The following is a 22,528-nucleotide window of genomic DNA, read 5'->3' on the forward strand; positions in this document are numbered from 1 at the left end:
GAATCTTCTTTTAGATAACCTGATATTTCATAAAGTCTGCAAATATGCCTTGATTATCATTCACTTAGTCATTAAACTATCATTGAGCACCTACAATTTATCAGTTGCCGAGCCGCAGGCTGGGAACCAAAATGAAAGAGACAAATTCTTGTCCTTGAGGCAGTGGCGGTGGGGGAGACAGAGCTCTTCGCAGGGATGTGGGGGCACCACAGAAAGGATCATAACCCTAGTTGGAGGGGCTGAGGTTTAGGGAAACCTTCCTGGAGAAGAAGATGCGTGAATGAAGTCTTCAAGAAAGAGCAGGTGGCAGCAGAGGGGAGGGCATTCCAGGCAGAGGTGATACGTAGCAAACAGAGGGAAAACTGCAAAGGCACGCCGGGGGAAGGTGAGCAGTCCAGTGGCCTGGAGTGTAAGCTGCAACTCAGGGCGTGCTGCGAGCCGAAGCCAAGAGGAGGACAGATCTTGGAGGCCATTGTGCGTGATGTCAGGGAACTTGTGAGTTAACCGTATTGGTACGTCTGGTCTTAAAGGGTCTGAAACAGAACAACGGTGTGATCAGATGTGCATTTTCTGAGTCTGTGTCTGGTTACTTTGGGAGAGGGAAGGGGTGAAGACAAGAGAGGGTTTGCGAAAACTGAGCTGCCCTGTAGGCGGCGGCTGCGTTCTAGAGACGTGGCGATGGCAGGGACAGGAGAGGTGCTGGGATGAGGGGAGAAGTGGTGCTGAGGAGGCAGACTCAACAGGGGGCTAGTGGTGGAGAAGAGGGAGGAGTCTGGATAATCAGGAAGATGGTGGGAGAGGAGTGATTTCACAGATGGAGGAGCAGGCTGAGGGAAGTCTGTGGATTCAGCTTGAGGCTGAATGGGACTTAATGAGGGAGCCCATTAGGCACTTGGATAGTCAAGCATGAGGCCAGTGAAGGTGTGGCTTGGAGATATGTAGTTGGGTGTCTCCAGCATGTAGGTAGAAGTGAAATCAAAGACTCGAGTTCACTTGAGGAGAGCATGCAGATTGAAGATCGGGCAAGGAGGGAACTGAGGTGCGACCTTAGCCCTTGAGGAGTGGACAGAAGAGGAAAGCTTGAAGAATGTGGGAGAGCTGGGGGACTTGCCGTGTTGCGGAAGATTTACCAGGAGGAGGCAGTGATCGGCAATACGAATGTAGCAGAGTTCCAGGAAGATGCCAGCACCTGGGTTTAATGAGTTTGGGCAACTGGAAGGCCCCAGGTGACAGTGAGAACACTTCTGCAGGAAGAGGAAGGAGCCAGGTGGGCTGGAGAGTAACTGTGAGGAGAGGGGACAATGCATACACATTTTTAAAACTGTTTCTTTGGGAAGAATACAACATCTACGACAGTAGACAGGAAAAGCCTGATGGACCTCTGTGCGCTGACCACCCAGCTCCGGCAGCAACCCCGTCACAGCCGGCTGGTTTCCTATTATTTTAAAGCAAATGCCAAACGTATTATTTGATTCTTTAAGGTTTCGGCAGGTTTCCAGATGTTAAGGGCTCTGGAACATAAAGCTGTCATAACCACAGCACCGTCATTCTAGACGTCATCTATTTTAAATCAGGGGAGAGCAGGGATCAGACAGTAGAGAGAATGTGGAGTCGGGGGAAACTTTTAGGAGACGTGATGCTGAACATGTTTATAGAGTGAGGAGGAAGGCTACTGGAGAAACAGAGATTTAACTGTCACGAGAAAGAGAAGCTGGCTGACGTAGTCAGGTCCCAGAGAAGTAGGAAGCCGTGGGGCCGAGGGACCGCTGGTCTGGAGAGGCTTGCAGAGGAGGAGGAGCATCTTCTGGGCTGGAGGGAAGCCTCTAGGCGCCCTTCTTTGATGGCTTTTCTGATATCTCCCTTTCAATGCCTGTTCCTGTTACTCTGGTTGCATAACAACTTATCCCAAAACTCAGTGGTGTAAAATGACCGCTTATTATGTTCATCAATTCTGTGGGTCAAGAATTCGGATGGAGAACAGAAGATGGCTTGTCTGCTCTGTGATGTCTGGGCAGGAAAGCTGGACTGGAATAATCTGAAAACTGGCTCACCCCCGGGTCTGGTGTGTGGCGCTGGCTGTTGGCCAGGGCCCCTGCCCTCCCCTTTGGCCTTCTGTGTGCCCACCCCCCGCACCCCCCGGGCTAGTCTGGGCTTCCTCACAGCACTGTGGCCTGGCTCCCAGGCTGAGTGTCCTCAGGAAGCGTGGGCCAGGCGGAAGCTGTACCCTACCGGGGATTTTGCCTTGGAAGGGACACAGCGCCTCTTCTGCCACATTGTATCGTTTGGAGCCTTCACTAGCCCAGGTTCAAATGGAGGAGGCGTTCTTCAGTGAAAACATTAGGGGCAAAACGTTTAATTTCTTTTCCCGAATTAAAGAGAATTTTACTGATTTCTCTAAGCACATTTATTTCTTTAACGGTGTAAGATTTTGAGTAGCCCTCAAGAACGTAAAATATGAGTCTGTTGGTTAGCTACATTTTCACGGAATATGTATACAAACATGCCTAGGATGAACACAGCTATGATTATAAATTCTGCAATGTATGTAGTATTTTATAAATTAACTTCAGGAAATATTCTTAAACTTATTGTCTGTATGTTGTTTATTTTCAAGATGAATTTATTTCTGCCATTTAGTCAGTAGGTAATTGTTTTGTCAGTAGGAAAATTGGTTTGTCTTTTTCCTTCTCTGAAATGAACTCTCAAGACATTTTTAATTGCTCAAATTTGTTGATGACAGGTGGCTGGAGCCCCAGTTTTGGAAAATTACCGAATCTCTGCACTTTTGAGCCTTAGCCAACCATTTCCTGGAATAAACTGACTCTGGGTAATGAAGGTGAACCAAATTATCCCAAAGGTTTTGCAAGGGCAGATTCTCAGCCTCCTCCGGAGCAGCAGCTGCTGCCATCACCCACCCAGGGGACTGTGGCTGAAAACTCACGCAGATGCCTGTGTTGTCAGCAGCTCTGCCTGATGGTCTCCGTGGGCTGGGAAACCTGGAAGCAGGTGTGTGAAAGACGTTAAAGCTTGAAGACCACTGATAGGCCAGGAAGGGGAGGGGAAAGGCAGAAGGGAGGGGACACAGGAGCACGAGGCATTCGCGGTGTGAACGGCGCGCCGTCGGGAGCGATGGCGTTACTTGCGTACAGTGGTACTTCGCGCTCACGGGGCTGCGCCCGCGGAGTGAGGGTGGCAGTGTGCTTTGTAGATGAGCACTGACATTCTTCTGGGGGATCTTGGGAAAATACCGTACTTGTCTGAAACTGGCAAACCAGTCCAAGAATCGTTCCCCTTGCCGATCAGCAGGTGCCTGCGGCGCCTGGGGTCTGGCCTTGTGACCTCAGACACAGGGGAGCACGAGCGTCTGCCCAGAAGGTTCCGGTTAACTGAGAGTGCTTTCCTTGTGCATTCTGATGTTAGTTCAGTGTGAGGAGCTTGGCCGTAAGAAAGCTTAGCCACCACGGTTGAACTTTCCTGGGGGTTCTTTCTTTCCTGTCTCGCTGAGAAGTAAGTACGATGTGTTGAGACGTGCTGGGCTTAGCAGCCCAAGACTGTGACTGATTTGGGAACCACTGGAGGGCTCTGAGAAACCGTTAGTAGCCTGGAGGTCAGGGTTGAGGGGCTTTGATTTTAAAAATTCAGTAGAAATAAGGTTTCCTTTCACAAGCTCTTTCCACATGGGCCACATAAAGTCGAAAACTGGGGAGAGCACATAACTAAACTCACATGTTTTTAAAGTAAAAAATTAAGTATTTTGGTATTGCAACCAGTATATTACGTTTCAGTGAAACTGCAGGGAATTTTTCCCATAGGGTTTATGTTCTCATAAACTGTGTTCTTAGTTTCTTGCTCTTTGGGGGGTCATCCTTCTTTCACTAGCTACTAGGATGGCACGAACTTCCCATCCCACATCCTGCTGAAGGCACCACACATCACAAGCATTGTTGGGATTTTCAGGGAACTGCCCGTTTATGGTGGAGAACTTTCCAGCCCTCCCACTAGCTCTGCTTCTCTGCGCTGTGCTCACCCTTTCTCTTACTCAGTCACCACAGCAGCACTGGCACAGGCTGCTGTGTGCAAGGCCTTGCTGGATGATTGGGTTGGTGGGTTTTCCCCACGTGCTGTGGGAGAGGAGACTACTTGAAGTTGCAGATTAGCAACCTCTGCTTCTAAAGTTCTTGCTTCTTGTTATAAAAGGGGATTTCTCACCGACCCTCTCGCTCCTAACAACTGGTCTGCTGTGACCGCTTCACTTCCACACTTAACCTCCTAAGCTGGGCCTCTCCCCTTACCTGGCCTCTGTCCTGGTCTGACAGCCTCCCTCACACACGCCTTGGCCGTGGCCGGAAGACTCACAACAGGTAACTTCCCTGTGCAGCTCGCGCCTGCGCGAGCCTTCTTCCTGTCGAGCCTGAGTTATTTTTACAATTAAGACAACAAACTACAGCAAAATGGACCATTGTAATGCCCTTCTAAATAACTTTTCTGTTTGTCTAGATCTCGCTCTTAAGCACACAAAGAACCAGAAAAGCTTTCCAAGCCCAGCTCTTCTCTCCTTTGTGCGGCTGGGGTTCTGCAGGAGCCTCGTCGTCGGGGGCGGGGTCTCCGTGGGTAGAACGAGAAGCAGAGCAACTGTTTTCCTTCTTTCCAGGGAAGGTCTCAGGGGTGTTCTGTTTCATTTTTTCCTTCTTGCCTATTCTTTTAAAATGAAACATTAAAAAAAACAGTGTAATTTATTTCTCTCTCATCTCTTTCATCCTTGACAATCTATTCTGTTCTCCTCTGTGACTGAACCAAGCCTCTAGAAAAGCTCTCTTAGTGTCAGATTTCTCCTTATGTTGCATAATAGTGAAAGGCATGTTTTCCTTGATTTTGCTCCAATACGACAACGATAATGCTGGGAAAAAAACACAGGTAATTAGTGAAAAAAAAAAAAACAAAAAACAGTCTAAATACTTTGATTGAGAAGAAGTGTTTCTTCTGTAACTGACAGTGCTCAGACGTTGTAGTCAAGAGTGCCATACTGGTTTTTCCTCTTTGGATACCTGTACGTATCAGAGATTGCGTGGTGTTCTGAAGCACCTGTGACTACGTACTTTATCTAATGCAGGTACTGGCCTCACTTCTTGAGGGGAGCGAGCCTGAGGTTTCACGGAAGCCTTTGGCGTTAACCCTGCCAGTTACTGAGAGCTGTCGTTCTGCACTTCTCTCGTCAGCTCCGTCCGCGTTTACTCTGGGTTGTGAAGCTGCTGCCGTGTGCGGGCACACCTAGAGTTGCCGTGTCCCCCTGAACGAGGGGGGACCTGAACGAGCCCCTACAGTTGTGTGCTGTCCCTGTCCATCCTTAGCACTGTTCTTTCTTTTGGTTTTAACTTTCTAACAGTAATATAACCACTCCTTTTTTTTTTGGATTAGTGTTTCATGCATTATCTTTCCCTATCATTTTACTTTGAACCCATCTATGTCTTTATACTTGAATCATGTAGTTGGGTCTTGCTTTTCTATCCAGCTTAACAACTCAGCTGTTTAATTGGATCATTTAGAATATTTACATTTGATGTAAATATATGGTTGCTAGTTCCTTGTCATTCCACCAGTCTGTTGTTTACACCCTCTTTTTTTGCCTTCTTTTTAAATTTAGTTTTTCTATGGTTCCATTTTTCTTTAATATTCTCTTATCAAGTATATTTGTTTTTTCCCCCACAGCGGCTGAAGGTTCACGTTGTACGTCTTTACCTTTACACGGTGTCTCTTCAGATAACGCGCAGCACTTCGCTGGGGCATGTCAACCTTAGGCTGCAGATTTCTATGATCTCCTCCCACCCTTTGTGTGGCTAGTGTCAAGTATTTCACCTCTGTGTGTTACAAACCCCACAATATTATTGTCAGTAACTAGTAGTAGTTCATACTTATTAATACGATTTTCATTTTCAGCAGCCAGTTATCTTAACTGACATTTTATTATAATTTTTTATCTTGAAAGGTGATTCCACACAAGAAGTTGCAAAAGAAATACAGAGGATTTCCATGTTTTCCTGCCTTCATTCAGCTTACTTCTCTGGTATTTCCCATCACCCATAATAATACTTTCAAAACCAGGAAATTGGCACTGGCACGCTACCATTAACTCAAATATATAGCTTATCTGTGTTTCACCAGCTTTTGCATAGATTTTACATGCAGTGTTATCACATGTGTAGATTTGTGTAACCACAAACACAATTAGTACACAGAACTCTTCCATCTCCACAAAGAAACGCTTTGTTTCAGCCCTTAATGGATGTGCCTTCTCCCAAACCTCAGCCTCTGGAAACCGCTAATCTGTTCTCCATCACTGTAACTTTGTCATTTTGAGAATTATGTATAAATGGAATCTTATATGTAACTCTTTGGAATTTCCCTCTTTCCCCCCCCACTCAGCACAGTGCCCTTGAGATGCATCCAAATTGTTGCATGGAGCAGTAGTTAGCTGTCTTTATTGCTGAGTTGCACTCTGGTGTATAGATGTGTCATGTTTTTGAAAACATCTATTCACCCATTAAAAGACATTTATCTTGTTTCCAGTTTTTGGCTATTAGTAGTAGAGCTGCTATGAACATTAATGTCCAGGTTTCTGTGTGAACATACGTTTTTAGAATAGATCAGCACACCGCTGTGCAGTCGCTGAGTCGTATGTAAGTGTGTACTTACTTTCATGAGGAACCGTCAGACTGTCTTTTTCAGGCTGGCTCTATCCTGCACGTCCTCACCAGCAATGTGCCGGAGAGACCGTTGCTCTGCATCCTTGTCAGTGCTTGGCGCTGTCAGAGTTTAGTTATTCTCACGGGTGTGCAGTGCTGGCTCACCATGGCTTTGCTGGCAGTTGTTGAGTTCCTTTGCAGATGCCCGGCCTAGAGACAGCGCTGTGCCAGTCAGCAGGGCCTTCTCAGTGAATGTAAGTGCACGTGCCGTGCGTATTCACAGTAACTTTCATCGATCTGGTAAACAACATAATACCAAGACAGGAGTACCACCTAAACCATCACAAAAAAGCAGAAGTTTGTAACCCTCTTACCCATGGAATTAGCAGTTTTAACTTTTCCACACGTTTTCGTTTTCTCAAATGACGTGGTGGCTTAGGGATCGTCAACTTCTGCACGGGGAGCGGAGTCGTCGGGACCGCGGGGAAGTACTTAGTTATGCTTAGGTCAGATAAGAGAGCCGATGCCCTGGTTCCCAGAACCTCCACGACGTGGTTGTGTTGGCTGCTACGTCTGCAACCTATACATTTGTCTGTTTTCAGAGTCTGAAATTTAGCCCGCCATTGTTTACTTCAGTTGCATTTTTGAAGTGTAGAAAACAGGCCTTTAAGAGAAGAGCTGAGCTCAGCTGCACTGTGCTGATGTGAGAGATGCGGACCTCAGCAGGATCTCAGTTCCAGCCGCTTCTCCCATCCCCTCTTGCTCAACCCCAAACTGACCCCTGGTCAGTGGCTAAACGGCAGCCTCAGAAGGGCTGTCTGCTCCTTGATGAACCCCACCTTGGTCTTCCCGTGCCTTACGAGAACTTGAACAGTAAACAATTCTTTGAACATAACTGAACTTTGACTAACCTTCCTCAGTCCATCCCTTAAAATCTTCAGACTTCTTGGTCCCCCACAAGACACTTATCTGGAACTGTTGTCATGTTGCAATGCCTTTAATAAAGGCTTAAGCTAGTGGCTTTTGGTCTCTTTGTTGGTTTTCTCCTTCCTAACTGCTGACGTGCACTTGATTCCACTCTGTTAAATAACAAAACTTCAAATGAGTAAACTTAAATTGGTTTTATTAAATGATTCATGAACTGGGCAGCATCCTGTCTAGCAAGTAGAAAGGAGGTCCACTGAGCTGTAGAAAAGGAAAGATTTTAAAGGCTGAAAGGGGGCAGAAAAAGGAAATTATTAGCAAATAATGCATCATTTCAGGGAAGGTTGCCCCCTGAGGTGAGCGAAAGGGCCTGTGAGACGGATCAGCCCATGGGTGCTGACCAGTTGACCCCAGGCTGACCGGCTAACGGTTACATCCCCAGGCGGGGTGGGGCCAGGTGCAGGTGGTGTGGGTGGCTGACACTGCACTTAGGTTAGGTGCTAAGTCTTGGTTGCTGACCTGGGGTTTAGCACAGGTAACTCCATTTTGGGGCTACTTCCTCCTTCTTAGCAGCCGTGACCTTGGGCTGGGAAGTAGAGAATTAGTCCCTTGGAGTTTTGCCCTGACGTGTTCAGAATGTGCTGCTGGCCACCAATCCCCCTTCTCTCCCTGCACGGTGCATTTCAGGATGGGGTGAAGATGCCAGTGCACTTCCCCCAGGTACTTCAGCAACCGTGTCGCAGGCTGGGGTTCAGGGTTTGTTTACAGATCCTTTGTTTCCTTTTGAGGTAAAACTTACACTCAGTGCGTAGACCTGTGTAGCCCACACACCTCCAAGACGCAGAGCATCCGCACGCCCAGGAACCAGGAAGCCTTCTCCGCTTCCCTCCAGGAAAAGACTCTGCTGCAGCCGCCGGAGGCAACCAACATTCTGATTTTCCTTTCCCCGTAAATTACTGTTGCATGTTTTATAACTTTTTGTAAATAAAACGATAGATTATGTCCTCTTTGTCTGCCTGGCTTCTTTTGTTCAGAACAATGTCTTGGAGATTCAGCCATTGTTGGGCGCATCAGTAGTCGGTTCCTGTTTATGACGTCATGTGTCCGCTGCGTGGACTTCACAGCATCCGCTACATGAGTATCGTGTGGTTTGCTTCTCCAGCCACCTCTTTGTGGGCACCTGGGCTGTTCTGGTTGTGGGTTGTTACACCTAAAACTGCTGTGACCACACTTGTACAGGGCATTTGGGGGGCAAACGTTTTCACTTCTCTCAGGTAGATAACCAGGAGTGGAAATGCTAAGTCATGTTGTAGACCCTGCCAGAAGTTTCCGGACAGTGGTTGGTCCAGTTTGCACTTCCACCAGAGATGTCTGAGAGTCCTTGTGGCTGCAAACCCTTGCCAGCGCTTGGTGTTGCCAGCCTTCTGATTTTAGTGCGTAGTGGTACCTCACGCAGTTTTGATTCACGTTTCTTGATGATAAGTGACGTCAAGCACTTTTCCCTGTGCGTATTGGCTGTTCATATGTTTTCCTTTGTGAGCTGTCCAAGTTTTTTGCCTGTATTTGAGTTGTTTGCCTTTTTATTGTTGACTTGGAGGAATTGCTTTGTATATTCTGATGACAACCCCCTGTCACGGACAGGTTTTGGAAATATTTTTCCCTGCCCGTGTCTTGCCTGTTCCTTTTCCTAATGGGAACTTTTTTTTTTTTGTATGATGTGAGTCTTAATCTTTCAGTCACAATGTCAATATACTTAAAGGATCACATCATGATTAAAAGCATGCAATCCAGGTCTTCTTAGTCCTGCTCTGAAGGTCTCAATTTACCAGAAAACACAACAGAGACGCACAGGCCTCTACACTGGCGACACCGTCTGAAACTGTCTGTGACTTACAGGCCCCCCCCTCCCCTCCCCTCCCCTCCCCTTCCTGTCTTCTCTGTGGAGTCATCTTATTTGGGACTCACGCTGCTTTCTGCATTTGTAGGTTTGTGTGTTTTGCCGCTTGGGGAGCTTTTCATGTTTATTTTCCAAGCACTTTCCCAGCGTCGTCTTCTTTCTTCTCTCCCAGCACTTAGGCTGCATGAATATTCACTCTCTGAGGCCCCACGAGTCCTTGGGGCTCTGTCCAGTCGTTTTCCGTTTGCTTTTCCTCTGCTGTGCAGATTGGGTAATTTCTGCTGTTCTCCATTGAAGTCCTCAGACTGTCTCTCCCACCCCTTTCAATCTGCTGTTGGGTCCATGCGCTGAGTTTCTTAAGATTTTGGTTATTGTACTTTTCAGTTCTAAAATGTTCATTTTGTTCTTCTTTATATCTTTTATTTTTTGCTGAATTTTTTCATTTGTTTCAAGTGTGTTTGTAATTCATTGTTGAAGTGTTTTTATGATGGCTGCTTTAATATATTTTTCAAATAATTCTAATACCTCTTGACATCTGTTTATCTTTTTTCATTCAAGTGGAGATCTTCCTGATTCTTGGTATGATAAGTGATTTGGGTTGAAACCTGGATCATTCTCTTTGGGGTATTATTTTATGTGAATTTTGATCTTATTTAACCTTCTGGCTTAAATACAGTGTAAGTTTGAATATCTGGCTTTCTCTACTGCTGCCAGCAGGGGAAGTGGGGGGCGGGGCACTGCAGCATTCCTTCAGGTGATGGTAGAATCCCACGTCCCTCACTTGGCTCCCCTGCCTCAGGGAGGGCCTTCTCATTAGTTTAGGGTGTGGGTGAGAGCTTTGATTTCTGACGATGCCGCCCTGGCAGGTGTGGGTAGTGTCTTGTTATTGCCCCATATGTGTTAACCCACCAGTCCCAGCGTGTGGGGAAGGCTGCCTCCTTACTGCTGAGCAGTGGTGAGTGTCTGCACGAGGCGTCCTCTGACACCACTCAGGTGGGAAGAGGGGGCCCCTACTGCTGCTGGCTGAGGAGCAGGCCAGGCTGCCTGTGTGGTCTCCACTGACACCGCTGCCGCTGCCGGGGGGGAGGAGGGAGGGTCTTCATTGCCTGGTAGGGATCAAATCTCTGGCTCTGCACTTGGTTTTGCTGGTGTGGTCACAGGTTTTTTTCTGTTGTGTTTTGCTGGAGTAGACCAGTTACTGCCTAAAATTTTCCTCCCTGCGAGCCTGTCCTTTCCTGGTCCTTTGTCTCGGGAGAGCAGGCTTTCGTGCGTGTGTGAGTGCGCGCGCCACGCCACATATATCGGTTCTGTGACCGGTGGAACTTCCACTTTGCTGGCTCCTTCAGCTCACGTCTGGGCATTTTGAGGCAGAAAGAAGATGTGCTGTTCACTGGGTCCTGCGGTCTCCAGCTGGTCTGCTTTCTCACCGCCTTTCAGAATCTCCTTATGTTTGTGCTACACGTCGTATCTAGGGGCTTTCATTGATTTAGCAGAAGGAACAGGGACAAGCGTGTCTACTTTAGCTTCCTAGGATGAGAAACCTGTTTATTTCCATGGCATCTTGCCTATTATCTTGTAATATTTTTCTTATGGTTTTTTTTTTCTGCTTCAACCACTCCAGCCTGTGCTTACTGATCACATGGCATATGTTTTTCCTTCCATTTCTTTTACCATGTGTGTGTCTGTAAATTAATGAGTCTCTTTCTGACAGGATATAGTTGTGTTTCACTTTTATTGATCTTGATCACCTCTGCCTTTTAATTGGTGTGGCTAGTTCACTAAAATTTGATATAATTATTTGTGTGGTTTTAATCAGTATTACCAGTTAAACATTTTAATTTATGTTCTTTTCTGTTTTCCTCCTTTTATATCTTCTTTTGGATTATTAAGTATTTTTAAATGAATTGCATTTTGATTTATTTATTCACTTTTCACCTCTCTTTGCATTGCTTTTTCGGTGGTTGACTTGGGGGTCAAATACACATCCTTAGCTCTCATCATGTACTTAGAGTTAATGTTGCGTCATTTCATGTAAACTGTAGCAGCCTCGCCACTGTGGAAGTCCGCCTGCCACCCCAGTCCTTTACATTGCCACTCAGCTATGTATTCTTTTCATATATGTCTTACTAGAAAATGTTTTGTTTTCCTCTAAACAGTATTGTAAACAAATTAAGAGAAAGTTGTTTCTTATGTTTACTCACACGTTAACAATTTCAGGTGCTCTTTTTTTCGTTCCTGAAGTGATGTGCTTCCTCTGGTATAATTTCCCTTCAGTCTGAAGAATTCCTTTTGGCGATCCTTGCAGTGCAGTTCTGCTATGGATAAATCCCCTTAATTTTCTTTTATTGGAAAATGTCTTTCTTTTTGCTTCATCCTTACAGAATGTTTTCACTGGATGTAGAATTCTGCACTGGCAGATTTTCCTTTCAGCAATTACAGGACGGTGTTCAGGGGTCTTCCTGCCTCCGTTGTTTCTGATGGTAAGTGTATTGTTATTGAACTCCTGTTCGCCTCTGTGTAATGTGTTCTGTTATTGCTCCCTTTAAAGATGTTTCTCTCCAGCAGTTTGACTGGGAGGTGCCTAGACATGGTTGTCTTCACATATCTGGTCTGGCTGTGCTGAGCTTCTTGAATCTATACAATGAAGCCTTTCTCCAAATTTGCAGTTTGGGGCCATTATTCATTTTTTTTGTTTGTTTGCCCAGTTCTCTCTTTCCTCTTCTTGTGGTATCTGGATTGCCTGTGCTAGACCTTTGGACATTGCATAAAATGTTCCTAGAGCTATATTCTTCTTTTTGCAACCATGTTTTCTTTTTCTTTCTCTTCCTGAACTGGATGATTTCTATTCATATAGCTTCAAGTTTACAGGTTCTTCCACTGTCATCCCCACTATACTATTGAATCCATCAGTGAATTTTTAATTTTAGATTTTGTATTTTTCATTTCTGAAATCTCCATTTTGATTTTTTTATGTCTGTCTGCCTAGTGATATTGCCTATCTTTTTGTTCGTGCGCTGCACATGCATTTCCCCTTACCTCATCAAACACTGTTTTAATAGCAGCTGTAACGTCTTTGTTGGTACTGACAGCATCTGAGTCATCTCTGGGTTGGCGTCTGCTGGTTGTTTTTTTCCCTTGAGTAAGGGTGCCTTTTCCCAGTTCACATATTGACTAGTTTTGTATCTGATTCTAGAAATTGTAAATATTATGTTGTAGAGACTCTGATTTCTGTTATATTCCTCTAAGGAACTTTGACTGTTTTATTTAGTATATGGTTAACTTGCAGACCCTTTACCGCCTATAGTGTTGTCTGTTCAAATGCCAATTTATTCAAGCCTTGTATGCAAGCTATATTGAGTCCGTCCTCTGCATGCCTGCTTCAGGGCTTAGGCAGACTTGGGCAGTGTTCATCCACAAAGTTTAGGGGCTCTTCTTTCCTGGCTTATCTCCCCTGGGACACCTCCTTTCACCTTCCGGCAGCTGTGGCTGCCCTGGTTCCTCAGGCAGAACAGCAGTGGGCTTTGCATGAGAATTTTAATCACCCTGCAGTGCACCGAGACTACCGTCCCTGGAGACTCACCTGTGTCTGTCCCTTCCTCCAGAGGCAACTTCTCTCCAAAGCCTTCCTGCTTTTTGCTCACTTTTCAGATCGTGCGGTATTTAAAAATTGTGTCCGGAGTTTATACTTACCTGCTAGAGGACTGGTTTCTAGAAGCCTGCTCCAGCATACCTCAAGTGGAAGCCAAGGCTTTGTTTTAAGTATTCCTTATGATTTTCCAGAAGGTTCTCTGCAATAAATCTGGTCACAACCTAAGATTAAGAATTGGTTGCTTAACCTCTCAGATCCCTGTCTAATTACCTGAAATGTTAGAGACGATAACGGTGAATAACCATTGTGGTGTCATTTAACCATCTACTCATCAACAAGTGGGTGGTATTTTACGCTAAGTGCTTTGAGGGCGTTGTCTCATCGAGTCCTCACTAGATCGCTGTGCAGGCACAAGACATCCCTAGACAGGTGGCGTCATGAACCCAGTTTCATGATGAGAGCCAGGGCTTTGCAGAGCTTGAGCATTTCCCCCAGATGAGAACCCAGCTCCTTCTGACTCCAGAACCTGAACTTTTGAGCACAAATCAATGTGCCTGCTGAGACTACTTCTAGGGTTGGAAACCAGTAAAGCCACACAACACGCCCTGTGGCTGTGGAGCTGCAGGGAAGGGGAGCCGGGGAGCACTCAGGGGGACGCCGATACCTTCCTGGGAAGCACTCGGAGCTCCTAGGATTCCACGTTTCCCTCTGCCACGTTTACGTGGGAGGGGTTTAGTCACGGTGCCGAAGGCGTGACTGTTAGACCTGAATTCTTGACAACTGTCATCATAAATAGAGGTGGCTTTTTAATTTGGATGTTTTTACATATTTAAAGCTAGAGATTAAGAGAATAGGGAGGTGTGCAAAAAAGGCCTGTTTTGAATCAAAGAGGAAGCACTAAGTTAAGCAGCATTGTTTTCTGCACTGTGGTCAGAGGCTCTGCCCACCTGTCCTCCAGCGCTGGAATCGTAATAGTAATAACAATAGACGCTAACATTTATTAAGCATTTAGCGAGCTCCAAGCTTTGTGCCGAGCTATTATGTCTTATTTTATTTCCCGCAGAAATTCTGTGAGGTGGGTCACACGGCCCCCAGGAACCTGGGGGAAGCATCTTGTCCAGGTTTGCGTCAATAGCACACATGGCGCTGGAACCTGCGCTCAGAGATGTGAACTCTGAATCACTCTCCCACCTCTCGTGACAGGACTTCTCCTATTTGTGAAAGGGTGTTCTTGCCACTTCTGGGCGTATGTCATGAATTTATTTGATCAGCATTTTTCTTTATTGGCATTCGGACAGTTTTCACTGTGTCCCGACTCTCCTTGGCTGGATGTCATCACAGAGGCAGGCTGTCCTAAGGGAGCAGGAGAGAAGTTCTAGACTCCTTGGCAAGGGCTGGGAGGCCCCGGTTAAGTCTATGTGATGTTGCAGTCTCGTTCAGTAAACTCCAGACTGCTAGAGCCTGTAGAAAATGGAAAAGGATACAGTACGGCGGATAAAATGGAGAATTTTAACAGGTTGAACGTGCATGGCTTCTACTGACATGACACTTCCTCAAGAGTTAAATTAGGTACGTTTGTTAATAACCTAAAGGAGGCAAGAGACGCTTGCTGTTCTTTGGGTGCACGTCTTCTCTGTGGGTCCTCCTGCCTGTCTCGGCAGCGTTCTGGGGGACATGGTCAAAGTCTGACCCGGGACATCAATATGAGCTGCACTTCTGTTGGTGAAGAAGCGTGTACACAGGGTCGCAAAGGGGAGCAACTGGATTATTTCCTCAGACACTTTGCAAATAACAGATCTTAAATACACAACCATGTTGGCAAAAGAAGTAACAGTCGCTTGTTGTTTCTTTAATGGTTATATTGAAATGTCAGCAGGGGAGTGGCTCCTGGAAGGTGAACATTTCTAGCCACAAACTGTTGCGTGTGTAGCAAATACGGATCTGCACACAATAGATGTTAGAAAATCACTAAACAGATGTAAATGAGTAGCCAACCAATTATTCCCTGTAGAATTTCTTTTCCTTTATTTTGAAGGGAATATTTATGGGCCTACGTGTCTTGAGTTTTTATTTTTTGGTACAGTTCCTGTTTCTCTTAAAATTCACTAAAGGTCATTCATGAAATATATCATTATAGATAATTTCAAATACGTAAAGTTATGATTCAAAATAAGCGTTTTGTCAAAAAACATAGTTTAGCTTTATAAATATGACAGATATTTGATACAATACATGTCAATCTTTATTTGAAGTTCGCAAAGAAAGCCCAACGGAAAAAACCTGTCGCTGCGGCATACCACACTCACAAATCAGAGGAGGGAGCCCGATGATCCAGCAGGCGCTGGGAAAGCTTTGAGTCACATTCAACATTGATTGATGTCAAAGACGCCGTTGGGAGACCAGGCAGGAAAAGAGTATTTTCAGTTTGATGAAAGGTAATTTTCAGGAAATAACCATTGGTGAACTTGGAAAAAGCATTTCTGTTCAAGTTAAAAGCATGAGGGTCCCACAGTCTTTGCTCCTTTTCACCTTTGTGCTGGAGGCTCTGGCCAGAGAAGCAGGAGGAGGAGGAGGAAACGTGGTCCGTCCGTCCATCAGAGCAGGGAGGCCAGAAGGGGGCCGGGAGGCACCCTGTGCGTCTCGTCTGCAGCTGTCTCCCCGTGAGCTTCCTGATGCACTAACCCTCCCCCCGCCACACACACCTAGCACCCAGCCCGTCACGACCAGCAGCCCTGTCTGTGGCTGACTGCTCTCTCTGAGGGCCACCTCTCACGGCGGGTGGTGGGTCAGGGCGGCTCCGCGCTGCCCCGCCACAGGCCTGGCCTCCTCCCTCCCTCCCTCCCTCCCTCCCCACCGCTCGTCCCTGTGAGTTACCTGCCAACTCAGCAAGGACTGACGGTCAGGGTTTGCTTCTTCTTTAGTCGTTAGGAACAGATGAACTTATACAGACTTTAACTGAAAGAGACCATTGGCCTTTTCTTTCCTCTGAACAATGTGACCAGTGCTTGCTTGCCCTGCAGCAGCTGACTGGCCCTTCCAGCTTGCGAAGACCCTGCAGCGTGCGTCCCGGAACTTCGGAACGGCCGCCCCGTGACAGGCTTGCTAGAACTCTACAGGAGAACAAGGTGCTCCGTGGCCCCGCGCTCTCCCACGCGTTCTGTGCTCTGCCCTCCTCTTTAGTAATCGTTTTGTCTCTCTGGCTATAGAGGTTGTGCCCACAGCAGGCCGTTCTGGTGGGCCGGGCTGTTAGGAGCACAGCCAGTGGGGTGCCCCTGGCATGTTTAGGGAGGGAAAGGACAGCTGGAGCAGCAGCGTTGCTGGTGTGCCACGTTGGCCGGCCCTTGACAGTACTTTCCCCGTGGCTCCTAAATCAGGAGCCGTCGTGCTACTGGCTCCTGCTGCAGAAGACCATCTTCTTGAACGCGTCCCTGAGCTCCGGGCTCCGGAAGGCGTATATGAAGGGGTCGATGACAGCGTTGCACATGATTAGCATGCCGTTCACCTGGAAGAGGGACATGTAGCAGGCACAGTAGGGGTCGGCAGGGCAGAACGTCACCAGGAGGACGTGCAGGACAAAGGGGGCCCAGCAGACGATGAAGACCCCGAGCAGGACGGTCAGTGTGAGGGCCCCTCTCATGTTGGCCCTGGGGAGGGTGGTGGTCCTCCTGGCGTGGGAGCGGGCCAGCAGGAACATGTGCACATAGAGGCACAGGGTGACGGCCAGCATCAGAGGAAACAGCGCCGTGAAGGCGATCACCGTGGGCACGTGATGGAAGAAGGCCACGATGGCGATGCCGCTGGCTGTGCAGCAGGCCCAGATGACCGCCAGGACCAGGGCGGCACGGCGCAGGGTCACGATGCGGGGGTACTGCAGGGCGTGGAAGATGGTGAGGTAGCGGTCGGCCGCGATCACACACAGGCTGCAGATGGAGCCCAGCAGGGAGAGGACGAACAGGGAGTCGACCACATCGTCTGCTGTGGTCTCGAAGCGGCCCCGAGGCTCGAGGTGCCCCCTGTTTCTGAGCACAATCAGGACGTTTTCCAGGACTTTGTACAAGCTGCCCAGCATGTCAGACATGGCCAGGCTGCAGATGAAGAGGTACGTGGGCGACTGAAGGTTCTTATTCCGGATCACAGCCAGGAGGACCATCAGATTCTCCAAGACCCCGATGACAGATATGGTGAAAAACAGCTCTTCCGGCAGAACCACGTGAGGACAGTCGGAACGATTTCCTGCCGTGTCATTGGCGCTGCCGGACAGATGGACAGCCTGCTGCACCATTGCTCACGGTGAAGGCGGGTGTTGCCGGGACTGGACAGAAAGCCTGGTTGGTTCCTCAGAATCTTCTTCTGGTTGCCGTTCTTGCTGAAGATCCGTGGCAGAAACCACACGGCCACCTAAGCAAGTGTAGGTAGAAATTTCAGTTGCAAAACAGACCACAGAATAAAAGCAAGTCACGTTAGCACCGAGGTTAGCACAACAGTGTGACGTTGACATGAGCAGTTTACTGCACCTTCATCTTAGCTGCTCCCTGAAAACACCTTTCGTGGGGCTTTGAGCCCAGGGATAAAGACTGCCTCTGTCTCTCCCCTTTCCCTCCTAACCCTTCGCACGAACCCAGCTGCATGCGAGGTGGGTCAGAACGGGGAGGGCCGCACACGGCCACGGTCCTCCACTCGGAGGTCTGATGGGGCGCTTGGGTCCTTCCCTGCCACGGCTTGTCTCTCTGGGTCACTGCCTGACCCTACAGCCTGTGGAAAAGGCACAGGCGTTGAGGTGCCCTTCCCACCGTTGACTGTGCAGTATGTGTTTTTACTTCTGTTTCAAAGGCAGAACTCACAGGAGCAGTATTTCTGGAGACTCCTAGGATTCTCAAGGTGTCCCTGGTTGGAGTTGAATTGTGGCAGGAGAGGGTATGGTTTCCGCAAGCAGAAGAGGGTCACAGCTCCTGACTGTGAGGGTCTGTGTCTGGTGTGCACGTGGGTTTTCCTGATTCACTTTCCAGGGGTCTGAAATCCATCCCACTTGCTTTTGCTGCTGTCGGTATTCACGGCGCGAGCACACGTGCTTTATACTGTTCCCCTCGGGAGGTGGAGCTCAGTCCCGGGCCAAAGTGCGCGGGAGGCCGGCTGCCCCCCAAGGCGGCCCTGGGGGAGGGTGTCTGGGCCGGAGGAGCTTTGCCCCAAGGGCCGCAGGCCCTCAGCACAGCATTTGGTCTTACACTGAAGTTGTCCTGGAAAGGAACTAATTTCCTTCCAAGGGGCTAGGAGCAGAGTTCAAGGCTTAAGGTGGAAGTTGCTGAGTCACGCAGGTAGGCCTTTGGGAAGGGAGTGGGGTGGCAGGTGTAGCTGCTGACGGGTCCCCCGGGGCTGACTGAGGTGTCCTGCGGCCAGGCACCCCCCACAGCCAGGTAACTGGGATGACTGGTCACTGTGGCCCTACCTGCTGAGGCCCAGGAGAGTGTGGGCGGTGGCAGCGTCCACACCTGCTGGGGAGCGTGGGCCTGTGACGGTGGGCTCTGTGCCGGCTGACTGGGCCTGGCGCCAGATATTTGGTCAGACCTGGGTGTGTCTGAGGGTGTTGATGAGATTAGCGCTTGCAGCAGCCGGCAGGGCAGCGTAAAGCAGGTCATCCTCCCCAGGGCAAGCAGGACTCGTCCCACAGGTTCAGGGCCTGAATGGAGCAAGTGGCCCTGTGAGTGAGGGCTCCTCCTGCTCTGGCCCCCTCCTGCCTCTGGACTCCCTGAGTCTCCAGGCTGCTGGCACTCAGACTGAACTGCACCTTTGGCTCCCCAGACTCTGCCTCGCTGACCGCAGGTCCGGTGCATCTCAGGGATTCCTTGTGACAGGTCTCTCTGTGTGTGTGTGTATGTGTTCTGTTTCCCTGGACGACATGGGCAAGTGCAGGGAGGAGGGCCTGGGCCCAGCGTGTACCACCCAGGGGGACTTCTGTCCGACACCCAGGTCCACCAGGTGTGGTCAGATTTGGTATGTGTTTTCAATCCTGCATTTGATGGTATAATTGATAAAGACAAAAAGAAGCATTGAAAGAAATGGTGGCACTGCTGAGGACGAGGTGGTTCTGAGACCCAGCTTCAGTCAGTGTGCCTTCTGGTGTGTGGCCACAAGCCCGTCCATACGGGGGCCCTGAGTTTGTGTAGAAGTGGAGTGATGTCCCTAGGCCATGGTCAGCAGGCCACTGAGTGTTACCTCGGGTTCAGGAACTGCGACCTCCCTGGCAGGTGGGGTCTGCAGGCTGTGTAACCGCATTCCTGGCAGAAGCGCTTCTGGTGCACCGCACTGCACACGCTGACTCGTTTAATTCTCTAATAACCCCATGAGGAGGCGCTGTGATGTCCCATCTGAAAATGGAGGGAACCACCTGGAAGGTCAGGTAACTGCCAGGGCCTTGCGCTGGATGGGTGTGCATTGGAGCACCCCAGCTGCCACACCGCGTCCCTGCCCCAGATTCCCTGGGGTGGCAACATCTGGCAGTAACCAGACACATTGCCCGCACCGCAACCCAAACTGCAGCAAAACCCGAACGTGCGCGTTTCTTCCCGACTCAGGGCGCTTCTCAGAGCCCTGCTGTGCTGTGCCCTGCTGTTCCCGCTTAGGGCCTGTTCACAGAAGACGCTAAGTGACAGAAGGAAGAAACTCATGTCATTAACACCTCCCGATGCCCTCTGCTGGCTGACCTCGGTGCGCCACAGAGTTCTGGTGAACGTGCCCGTAGGGTGGTGAGCCCCGCGGCCCGTGCCTGGCTCCGACCAGCGCACAGCCCTCTGCTGCTCTCCCGTCTGCTTTTGTGTCTGGCCCTTTACTCCAAGACACAGTGTGGGAGCACTTTCAGCTCCTTTCTGGGCCTGCAGTGTGCTGGGCAGTCAGCACCCACGAGTATTCTGAGATCCTGCCTCTGGTGACCTCCGTGGGTCAGGACTCCAGCCTCCGCCAGCCCCTCACGCTTCCTCTCTGAGCTCCTTTGGTGTAGATGTTGCGTTAACTCAGGCAGCACGCGTGCATATTTCAGGGGACAGAAATTATTTGGGAACCCTGTGTGGTGCTCTCTTCTGCTTTGGCGGAGCTGCAGACTACCCTGGGTGCCCAAGCACTGACGAGAAGCCCCCCACTTGGGCCCTCAGCATGAGGGGCGAGGTTAAAGTGGTCATCGTAATGGGAGACTCGAAGGGGGGTTTTAAAAGTTTTGGTCATTTCTTTTAAAAAAGCAGCGTGTTGGTAAACGTGAAGCGCGAGACGACGTTACTTGCGGGACATTTAGTCGAAAGTGGAACCGGCCCGCTTGGTGCTCTTTGCCGCCTGACGAGGTGCTATTAGTTCACTTTCCAGCTTCTGTAGGAAAAAAAGTGCCCGATGGGAGGCGCTTCTCTAACTTGACGCTGGAGTGCTCACATTCTTTGAGGCAGCACTCTTTGCTTTATCCGCGTGTGTCTGAAAATGCCTTTAGACCACTGAGGCCTGGACCTGAGTGAGCCCTGAACGGCGGCCCCCCGCGCCTCTCTGCCAGGGAGAGCGGTGTAAGGGCCACCCGTCTCTCCCCAGGCTGCTTCCCATCGGCCGGAACAATGGCTAGAATGACAGCCAAACAGAGCGTTTCAGAGAATGACACCAAGAATCATGGTCCCACCATGGAGAGAGAATCCATGTATTCTCAGCCTGTTTTGGAGCCCCCAGCAACCTGAGGACGGGACTGTTTCTTTTTTTCGCCTTCTGCTGACTCTGGCCTCACCCAGCCCGAGGTGCTGGCCGACTGAGGCCTCGTGCCGGGTGGAGCCTGAGCGCGGCCAAGTCTCTGTCCGCAGAGCGGTCTCCACATCTCAGTCCTCGTCATGCTGCCTCTCACCTCTGGGGTTCATTCCTTGCCTGAGGGCTTCGGCTTCTGGCCACGTCTCGGGGACTTGAGTCCCCAGAGTTGATGGCATCGTGGGGCAAACCAGTGTGGCCTCAGCTGGGGAATGCTCTTTGCAAAAGCAAAGGGAGCGTGGGCAACTGTAAAGTGTGATTTTTATATTGATTACTGTCTTTGACAGAAAATATAAAAGTATATCATTTTTATACTTTTGAAGGGCTCTGAGAGAAAGGAGAAGGCTCTGTTATTTGTTAACTTCCTATTAGGTGCCAGCCGGTACTTTGCCACATGCTGCGCAGGGTACCTCATTTTAATCCTCTTGTCAAAGATATGAGGTATTTCCCCGAATTTGCATCTAAGGGACTGAGGTGGAAGAGCCAGGAGACTGGTCTGATGTTCCACAGGCTTTAAGAGACAGAGCTGGGATTTAAGTCAAGTACGCTTGGCTCCAAAGATGCTTATCTGCTGTAACAAATCAGTTCATCTGGTGCTTCTATAAATACTTACTTGATCAGGAAATTTTTTTGGCTTTAGTAGAAATGAAAACAAAATAATTTAATCTGACCAATTCAGGATGGTTTTCCCAAGTCTCTGTCAAAGATTATCAAAGAAACTCAGAGAAGAGCAAGGCTCCGTAACCTGGTTGATAAGGGACAGTGACGGCTGGTGAGGTTGAGGAGGGAGAGTGACGGCTGGTGTGGTTGAGGAGGGACAGTGACGGCTGGGTGGTTGAGGAGGGAGAGTGACGGCTGGGTGGTTGAGGAGGGAGACTGACGGCTGGGTGGTTGAGGAGGGAGAGTGACGGCTGGGTGGTTGAGGAGGGAGAGTGACGGCTGGTGTGGTTGAGGAGGGAGAGTGACGGCTGGTGTGGTTGAGGAGGGACAGTGACGGCTGGGTGGTTGAGGAGGGAGAGTGACGGCTGGGTGGTTGAGGAGGGAGACTGACGGCTGGGTGGTTGAGGAGGGAGAGTGACGGCTGGGTGGTTGAGGAGGGAGAGTGACGGCTGGTGTGGTTGAGGAGGGACAGTGACGGCTGGTGTGGTTGAGGAGGGACAGTGACGGCTGGGTGGTTGAGGAGGGAGAGTGACGGCTGGGTGGTTGAGGAGGGAGAGTGACGGCTGGGTGGTTGAGGAGGGAGACTGACGGCTGGGTGGTTGAGGAGGGAGACTGACGGCTGGGTGGTTGAGGAGGGAGACTGACGGCTGGGAGGTTGAGGAGGGAGAGTGACGGCTGGGTGGTTGAGGAGGGAGAGTGACGGCTGGTGTGGTTGAGGAGGGACAGTGACGGCTGGGTGGTTGAGGAGGGAGACTGACGGCTGGGTGGTTGAGGAGGGAGAGTGACGGCTGGTGTGGTTGAGGAGGGACAGTGACGGCTGGGTGGTTGAGGAGGGAGACTGACGGCTGGGTGGTTGAGGAGGGAGACTGACGGCTGGGTGGTTGAGGAGGGAGACTGACGGCTGGGTGGTTGAGGAGGGAGAGTGACGGCTGGGTGGTTGAGGAGGGAGACTGACGGCTGGGTGGTTGAGGAGGGAGAGTGACGGCTGGGTGGTTGAGGAGGGACAGTGACGGCTGG

The 22,528-nt window shown here is 49.5% G+C and overlaps 1 protein-coding gene and 1 long non-coding RNA gene across 2 annotated transcripts in view; one reads left to right on the forward strand and one right to left on the reverse strand.

The window, feature by feature from the left end:
* The first annotated feature begins 10,380 nt into the window (after nt 1–10,380).
* Nucleotides 10,381–22,528, forward strand: part of LOC140688939 (uncharacterized) — a 38,192-nt gene continuing 26,044 nt past the window's right edge. Inside the window, exons 1-2 of the long non-coding RNA XR_012063763.1 lie at nt 10,381–10,456; nt 11,883–11,981. This is a non-coding gene — a long non-coding RNA (uncharacterized lncRNA). The remainder of the gene's footprint in view (nt 10,457–11,882; nt 11,982–22,528) is intronic.
* Nucleotides 16,005–17,484, reverse strand: MC2R (melanocortin 2 receptor). Its single transcript, XM_006213612.3, has one exon. The coding sequence runs from the start codon at nt 17,370–17,372 to the stop codon at nt 16,476–16,478; it is 897 nt and encodes a 298-aa protein (XP_006213674.1). The 5' UTR covers nt 17,373–17,484; the 3' UTR covers nt 16,005–16,475.

The sequence above is a fragment of the Vicugna pacos genome, chromosome 24 (assembly GCF_048564905.1).
Source record: "Vicugna pacos chromosome 24, VicPac4, whole genome shotgun sequence".
NCBI lineage: Eukaryota > Metazoa > Chordata > Mammalia > Artiodactyla > Camelidae > Vicugna > Vicugna pacos.